The sequence below is a fragment of the Panicum hallii genome, chromosome 5, assembly GCF_002211085.1.
Source record: "Panicum hallii strain FIL2 chromosome 5, PHallii_v3.1, whole genome shotgun sequence".
Taxonomy (NCBI): domain Eukaryota; kingdom Viridiplantae; phylum Streptophyta; class Magnoliopsida; order Poales; family Poaceae; genus Panicum; species Panicum hallii.
This window is the reverse complement of record NC_038046.1, coordinates 13,576,949-13,585,669: the sequence shown is the minus strand read 5'-3', so window position 1 is coordinate 13,585,669 and position 8,721 is coordinate 13,576,949. Positions and strand designations below refer to the sequence as shown.

Below are 8,721 nucleotides of genomic sequence, written 5' to 3'. Positions count from 1 at the left end.
GCCGTGCGTTTGCCACCACGATGCTCGGTCCGCCGATGGCCGCATTCCCAACCCAATCGCAGGTATGAAAGCTGCTTCTCCAAAGTTTTTTCACCAACGCCTGGTGGCATATTTAGCAGCAGCAATCACATAGTCAAACATCGCCACAGCAAAAGAAAATGAAACAGAATCACAGAGTAGCAGTCTATGTAAAGCAGATTTGTGTGCGTTCACAGATAGCCATCAAGGATGATTACAGGTGAGAGGTGTCCCTTGAGGGCAAAAAAAGGATGTTTAACAGCTGGGAGGTGGCAAAACTGAATTTCTTCTAAATTAAGTTCTAATTGTCACCAGAAGTCTGCATAGAAACGCAGCCTGCCTGCAGGTTTCGACAGAATACAACCAACAACGGATCTGCTGATGTATTTTCAGAGATCTTTTAGCCATCAATTAGAAAAACCACCAAGAAGAGCAAAGTGCAAAATAAACTACAATGCATGGTGAATTGGCATGGGACAAATCTAAATCAAAACTGTGGAAGTGCGCAATCGATAATCCTGCAGTCTGCCATGAACAACTAAAAGGTGTGGCAAAGACTCAGATGGTACTTTGACAGCTCCAGTAACAAGATAAGGTGGAATGAATAAAAATAATTACTGCAGCAGTCCCCTCTGCTAATAGAATGCACAAGCCACTCAGTATGGCTACTTCCAGAAAGTTTTTCAGCCCTAAATATGATACATAAGAAAAATGGCAATGTTATCCTTTCTGCCATAATTCGCAGCTGCAATGGAACCTTTACATCGTTTACTGACATTCAGATTTACATGCAGAATGGGAGGCGAGGGCGATTGTGACTGCGGATGTAGCGCACCAGATCGTCGCTGTAGTTCTTGTGGTAAACAATCGTATCGCTGAGCTGCTTGATGGCTTCTCTCTTCTCCTGCACTCTAGCTGCTAGCTCTTCTTCTTTCTCTGCCACCGCCTTCTCGAGCAGGACCATCTTCGCTTCTGCTTCTGCTGCATTCTTCGACATTTCTGACACCAACTTTTCTTTCTCTCTCAACCTAGCAGCAATTTCATCATTCTCCTTGACAAGTTCTTTCTGTTCATCAAGATGATCATGCAGCTTCTTCCTCAGGATCTTAAGCTCTTCGCCACATGCAGAAGAACGGTCAACAAAGAGCGCAAAACTCTGACTGAAGAGTGATTCTATCTCGTCCAATTTGCTAGCCAATTCGGAAACCCCTGACTCCGCATTTCCTTTTACTTGCACGAAAGCTTCTTCCAGCAAGCTGACTTTTTCAGAAAACTGTTGTACTAGTTGTTCAAGACGACGGATTTCTGCCTGTGATGTCTCCACTGCCGTTGCGTAGCTGTCTTCTTTGCATTTACTTTCTGCCTCGGTAACTTTAAGCTTCTGCTTGGCTAGCTGGAGCTGAACTTCAAGGTCGTGGACATGCTTTTGTAGCTTTGTGTTCTCCTTATTTGCAGATAGTTTTTCCTCTTCCAGAAGTCGATGTTTGTCCAAAGTTTCTGTGTGTTTCTCCTGTAGCTGATCTATCTGCTCAATCTGACTCCTCTTAAGTATCTCGAGCTGGGACACCCTCGAGGACACCTCATGATATGCATACTGAAGCCTCTGACACCCGCTAACGGCCCCTCTCAGGCTCTGGTGGAGAACTGCAAGTCCTGCCTTATGATCTGAAATTTTTTGTGCAACTCTATCTTCAAATTCTGTCATAAATGACATGTTTACTGTGCATGCTTCAACCATAATTTTCAGATCCTCCTCCAACTTGGTCTTTTCAGAAGACAATAGATTGATTGTCTTCTCCAGATATTTTGTTTTTGTACTCATGTCATCAATTTGACAAGCTGCTTCAGCCTGAACCTTCTCGAGATTCTCATGTAGCTTAGAAACATTTAGTATTGCTTCTTCCAACTGTTTGTCCAAGGTGGAATTGTTTTCCAGCTGAACTGAAAGTTCATCTTTCAGCCATGCCACCTCTTTCGCAAGATTTTGTACTGAATCCTCTGATTGCTTCAGCTGGATTAGCACTACATCCTTCTCTTCTTGTGTAGCCTTAACCTCCTCCTGCAGCTCAGCCTTGGCTTGTTCTGTTTTCTCGGACAAAGTACAAATGTTCTTCTGCAACTCATCATTAGCTTGCTGTAGAGTTGAAATGTTCTCATTTTGCGTTTGAAGCGCAATCTCAAGGTTCCTGACAGAAGCCTGAGATGTCTGTAACTCCAATAGAGATGCGTCCTTCTCTGCACGTAGTTCTGCAATTTCAGCATGCATACTGCTCCTGACTTCTTCCAACTGTTTGTCCAAGGTGGAATAGTTTTCCAGCTGAACTGAAAGTTCATCTTTCAGTCGTGCCACCTCTTTCGCAAGACTTTGTACTGAATCCTCTGATTGCTTCAGCTGTGTCAGCACTGCATCCTTCTCTTCTTGTGTAGCTTTGACCTCCTGCTGCAGCTTAGCCTTGGCTTGTTCTGTTTGCTCGGAAAAAGTACAAATGTTCTTCTGCAACTCATCATTAGCTTGCTGTAGAGTTGAAATGTTCTCATTTTGCGTTTGAAGCGCAATCTCAAGGTTCCTGACAGAAGCCTGAGATATCTGCAACTCCAATAGAGATGTGTCCTTCTCTGCACGTAGTTCTGCAATTTCAGCATGCATACTGCTCCTGACTTCTTCCAACTGCTTGTCCAAGGTGGAGTAGTTTTCCAGCTGAACTGAAAGTTCATCTTTCAGCCGTGCCACCGCTTTCGCAAGATTTTGTACTGAATCCTCTGATTGCTTCAGCTGTGTCAGTACTGCATCCTTCTCTTCTTGTGTAGCCTTGACCTCCTGCTGCAGCTCAGCCTTGGCTAGTTCTGTTTGCTCGGACAAAGTACGAATGTTCTTCTGCAACTCATCATTAGCTTGCTGTAGAGTTGAAATGTTCTCATTTTGCGTTTGAAGCGCAACCTCAAGGTTCCTGACAGAAGCCTGAGATGTCTGTAACTCCAATAGAGATGCGTCCTTCTCTGCATGTAGTTCTGCAATTTCAGCATGCATACTGCTCCTGACTTCTTCGAATTGCTTGTCCAAGGTGGAATAGTTTTCCAGCTGAACTGAAAGTTCATCTTTCAGCTGTGCCACCTCTTTCGCAAGATTTTGTACTGAATCCTCTGATTGCTTCAGCTGTGTTAGCACTGCATCCTTCTCTTCTTGTGTAGCCTTGACCTCCTGCTGCAGCTCAGCCTTGGTTTGTTCTAATTGCTCGGACAAAGTACAAATGTTCTTCTGCAACTCATCGTTAGCTTGCTGTAGAGTTGAAATGTTCTCATTTTGCGTTTGAAGTGCAATCTCGAGGTTCATGACAGAAGCCTGAGATGTCTGTAACTCCGATAGAGATGCGTCCTTCTCTGCACGTAGTTCTGCAATTTCAGCATGCATACTGCTCCTGACTTCTTCCAACTGCTTGTCCAAGGTGGAATTGTTTTCCAGCTGAACTGAAAGTTCCTCTTTCAGTCGTGTCACCTCATTCTCAAGATTTTGTACTGAAGTCTCTGACTGCTTTAGTTGTGTTAGTGCTGTATCCTTCTCTTCTCGTGTTGCCTCAACCTCCTTCTGCAGCTCAGCCTTGGTTTGTTCTGATTGCTCGGTCAAGGTACATATGTTCTTCTGTAACTGATCATTAGCTTGATCCAGAGTTGAAATCTTCTCACTTTGCTTTTCTAGCACACCCTCCAAGTTTCTGACAGAAGCCTGAGACATCTGTAACTCTGATAAAACTGTGTCCTTCTCTGCAAGGAGTTGTGCAATTTCAGCATGCAAACTGCTCCGGGCCTCCTGCAATTGCTTGTCCAGTATAGCAATGTTGTTCTTCAAATCTTCATCAGCTAGATTCATGACTGAGATTTGCTCTTTTCCTTGCTCTAATTCAATTCTAAGATTCTTGATAGAAGCCTCGGACTGTTGCAGATCTGAAATTATTTTGTTCTTTTCATCTTGTAGTTCTAAAATTTCAGCATGGTGACTAAATTTCGCCTCTTCCAATTGCATCTTCAGGTTGGAGTTACTATTTTGCAGGTCCCCATTAGCAAACTGCAGAACAGAAATTTCTTCCACACGCTGCTTTAACTGAGCTCCTAGGGTCTTGACTGAATCATTTGATTGTTGTAGGCTACTAATGGCCTCTTCCTTCTCTCCTTGTAGCACAATGATCTCATCTTGAAGAGTAGTCCTAATCTCTTCTAGTTGCTTGTGCAAGATAGAATTTTTATTCTGCAATTCCTCATTTTCGCGCTGGAAAAATAGAATTTGGTTTTGTTGTTGTTCCAGGTCACTTTGAAGATTCTTGATGTTAGCCTCTGATTGTTGTAGCTGAGCGAGTGCTGTATTTTTCTCCTCTTGCAGTGTTGTAACCTCATTATACAGATCAGTCTTTGCTTCTTTGAGGTCTTTGTTGGCCTCCTGAAGATTTGAAACCTCTTGGACTTGCTGTTCTATCTTGCTCTCAAGATTAATAACAGAAGCAACAGCTTCATTTTTTTGTCCTTGTACTTCTACAATTTCATTATGCAAGTTAGAATTTGCCAGCTCCAGGACTTCATTACTCTTCTGCATATCTGAAATCCTCTCAAGTTGTTGTGCTAGCTCAGTCTTAAGATTCATCAAAGAAGCCTCTAGCTGCTCTATCTCGAACGTGGCTGAATTCTTCTCCTTATGTAGCTCGGCAATATTACTATTCAGAACATTTTTTGTTGATTCCAGTTCCTTTTCTAGATCCTTAACACTAGACTGTGCTTTCTCTAACTCATTCAAGTGCATGGAGTTTTCTGATAGTAGTCTTTCTTTTTCTTCTGCTGCAATACTACGTTCCTTGTCCAGATTGTTCATTAGCTCTGCGGCCTCCACTTTCAGGCCATCTATCTCCACCCCCAGTTGCTGGAGTTGCCTTTCAGCTGAATGATTTTCTGTGATCAAGGATTCATTTTTAGCACTGGTTTCTGCATTGGCTGCCTTCAATTGAGAGCACTCAATATCTAAATTCTGATGAAGTACTTTCAGGTTATCATGCACATTCAAAAGAATCAAGTTATCATTCTTCAGCTTCTGGTTTTCTTCCAACAAGGTCTGCACTTCTTTCTCAGCGTGTTGGGCCTTCTCAACTTCTGATGACAGGAGGCTGCATCTGTCCTCTGTATCTTTCAGCTGATTCCTCAGATCTTCCTTCTCCTTCTCCATGTCTACAATTAACATCTTCAGGTTATCTCTCTCTTTTTCAATAATTTGCTTCTCACTTGACAATGTTGTCACCTCACTCTCCTTGGATTTTACGGTGTTAAGCAATTCTCCTTCCTCCCTCTTTGCAATTTCAACTGATGATTTCAGATTTTCATTCTCAGATGACAAGTTTGCAACCTCTGAACTTAGCTCTACTCTTGTAGCTTCTTTATCCTTGATTGCTTTATCTAGTAGCTGCTTCAGATCGGATATTTCCTTGGCTTGTTCTTCTGTAGTTTGTTTCAGCTTCTCAATCTCTGCCTCCACGCCATGATCCTCAGCACTATGGCTCAGGCTATTTTCTTCATTCGGTGCTATTTTTGGTGTAATGACATCACCGTCTGATCTGTCTCCTTCCATGTCTGAGTCAGATGAATCTGAATCAGAGGAACTGTGGCCAACATTTTCTAGTTTGCTAATTAGGTGTTTGTAGTGCTTGTGAAGATATTGATAGTCCTCATGGAAGCCCTTCACGAGGGAAGACAGCTTTGATTTCTTGACAGGATTTCCAGAATCCTCTTGTTCATTCTCAGTCCGCTCGTTCTCCTCTCCTATCATCCGCAAAATGCTCTCCACATTCTCATCAACATCTGAAAAAACAACATATAGTTATTGTTTTCAGACAACAACTCGCTAGAGAATAGGAGAGCAATTAGTTGAACAAGCCAGAATTCTTCTTGAAAAATGTAACTGTAGCAATGTCAAAAGCACTTTAATGCTGAAATATGAGCATATAAGACTCATTCATGTTCAGTTGTACTGGAATCACGTTGAGATCAGCCATAAGAATGTCAAAAAAGAATAACAGTAGATCAGTGGAGAATTCTCTTTACTTGAAAGAATTTTCATATATAAAGAAACTGCACTTTGAGATCTCTGTGCCTATATAAAAACTCATTTGAGTAAATGTTAGTCATGAATTGAGAGAATACCCTTTTTGCTCTCCAGAAGATGCTTGGACTTCCTAATTTTGTCTTTCTTTGTCATATTGATGCACTTGCATCCACAATCTTTAGTATTTCTTTGCAGGAAGTCTTTCTCGGACCAAATTGATCACAATTGAGGTTGTATGATGTTGCAATCCTGATTACCCTTGCTCCTGAAAGAGTAAAAGTACAAAGACAATGAATGGGAAGTCATCTGTGGATAATATTTTATGTATAATAGCAAACTTATCGAAAGAAAAAAATTAAGATAAAAATATAGGTTGTTCAATAGAAATTATTTAACTATTCAATGATTAAAAAATATTCTCTGCAGTCTGCACACACCGCTGAATAAGTATAAATTGGAAAAGATGGAACCCCTTTTGATGGGGTGTATACAACCAACTTAGCAAAATAGGAGAGTTGAATGTACAGCTATATTTCCAGAATGCACAAAGACATCTATTTGTGGAGCTTATACCCAGAATTTGGAGCCTAAGTTAGTAGCAGCTGTAACCTTTATGCTCTTGCACTAAGACAAAGTAGAATGGCAAACATTTCAAACATGGATCGTATATTCTATAACTAGATATTCACTTCAAATGATATAAGTAATATAACTCACGTTATAAGGTCTTGAATAAAGTTACAAAAAACTGGTTTCTCTGGAGGCTTGTTACGTCATGATCTCCTTCATTTGTATGAGGTAATATACAGCATGGATCGTAAGTGATCTATTAATCGACTAATTGATATGGCATCTAAAAGTCTAAAATGTCATTTTTGACCCTCTACCCAGGAATATTTACACAGCATCAGCTGTATCGTGATTTTTTAGGACAATTTCTTACATCATGCTTAAATAAATTCTGGGTAACTGAAAATGTAACTTCAGTGATAAAAGGCAAATAAGATGCCATGGTTGGCGACCTGGACAACAATTCATTTGTAAAATCATTACATTTTGGATCTTGGCAAATTGTGTTTGAAAAGGAAAAGCTTTTTTTTATAAACTACAAGAGTATGCCCATTAACAGCATATATTGAGACTAAGCTACCTGATTTAGATAATAAACTAAGGTACTTGGAAGACACTTTGGAGGCTCATATCTGTTGCGTTATCTTAGCTTTGTCAGAAAGAAGACAATCTTGATGATTTTGCAAAGATTGCTGATAAACGATTGGACAGTACTAAATAATCACATGGATATTTACAGATTCTTCTTCTCTGTCTGTTCCAAAGGTCTGAGACAGCTAATGGATGTTTTGATCTTCCATTCAAAAAAACAAAGCCATCTCAAAAGCAGACTCTGACTGAGCTAAATTGCAGTGCCTGGATGAGTACACTATAAAATGTTTGATCCAGATCCATCTGCCGAGTCGCGTGGGTGCCCAAATTTACAAACCTCTTGGGCAGCACAAGTTCAGACATATCTGAAATGCATATGGGTAGGCTATAGTGAGCCATGCTGAGTGTGAGCCTTCTGCTAACAGAAGTACAGCATGCTAACAGAAGTACAACAAGTGACAAGTGCTAACCACTCCGCAAATATATTCACATATCAAAAGAAGAAGAAAGGGGAAAATGAACAAAAGAAACAAAGGCGAAGGCTAGGAACAGAGAAAGAGATGTTTATGGCACTAACGCTTAGTCTAATCTAGCATCTCCATCACTCCATGTCAGTTGCCACATCAGAACGCACACGGCCCAACAACGATCCATCCAAGAACACACGCAGTCAAACAGAAATTTCTCCACTACCGCAAGAACAATAGTATCATAGCAGCACACCAAGATCAGGGAAACGAGAAAAGCAGAGAGAGAAAAACTGGGAAAATCAAGAAACATACCGCTGAAATGCCGCCGCCGCCGCCTCCTATACAGCTATCTCCCACCACTTCTTGAACCCGGAACAAGATCTGACAAGAACGAAAAGGAATCCAAGCATGATCAAAGATCGCATACCGCAGTTTCAACTTGCAGCCAGTCAAGCACAGGAACCTGTCAGATCAAAACAGGGGAGCAAGCCCCAGCAAGAAGAGACGGAAAACGAAACCAGACCAAGACACGAGAGGAGGAGCAGCAGTTACCTCAAGGCTTAGCTAGGATGAACCGCTTGCTCGACGAAGCAAGCAGAGGCCGGCGCTCTGAACTGATGTGTGCGGAAACTATCGCCTTGTCTTTTGGAGCCCCTGCAGCATCTACCTGAGGCCGAGAGAGCCCTCCGGGTTGAGACCTTATCACGGGAACGCCACCGGACCGGAACAGCGCTCCCGCCATCGCGGGCGCGAGGCCGCGAGAGGCGAGCCGCCCGGAGGCCGGGTCAGGCGCAGCACGCGGCGGCTGCCATGCGGGGCCCGCGAGTGGACGGTCCGAGCTGGCGCGGCGTGGGAGCCAGCTGGGCGACGCGGCCAGCTTTTTGTCTTGTCCGTGCGCTGACGTGTCGGGGGTTTTGTCTCTGCTTTCCCGCCTGAACGCTAGGGAGCCAGGATCCTCTACATCAGGACATAGAAACATGACCTACAAGGACCAAT

General features: G+C 42.5%; 1 protein-coding gene across 1 annotated transcript; it reads right to left on the bottom strand.

The window, feature by feature from the left end:
* Positions 1–601: 601 nt before the first annotated feature.
* LOC112895655 (thyroid receptor-interacting protein 11-like) lies at positions 602–8,427 on the bottom strand. Its single transcript, XM_025963636.1, has 4 exons — positions 8,278–8,427; positions 8,038–8,106; positions 6,193–6,359; positions 602–5,850 (listed from the first exon to the last, which is right to left on the bottom strand). The coding sequence occupies exons 3-4, from the start codon at positions 6,245–6,247 to the stop codon at positions 803–805; spliced, it is 5,103 nt and encodes a 1,700-aa protein (XP_025819421.1). The 5' UTR covers positions 6,248–6,359; positions 8,038–8,106; positions 8,278–8,427; the 3' UTR covers positions 602–802.
* Between the last annotated feature and the right edge of the window lie 294 nt (positions 8,428–8,721).

Coding starts and splice junctions, on each gene's coding strand:
- LOC112895655 (XM_025963636.1), bottom strand. CDS start 6,247: ATGACAAAGAAAGACAAAATTAGGAAGTCCAAGCATCTTCTGGAGAGC. Junction 5,851..6,192: donor TCTTCTGGAGAGCAAAAAGG/GTATTCTCTCAA, acceptor TTGTTTTTTCAG/ATGTTGATGAGAATGTGGAG.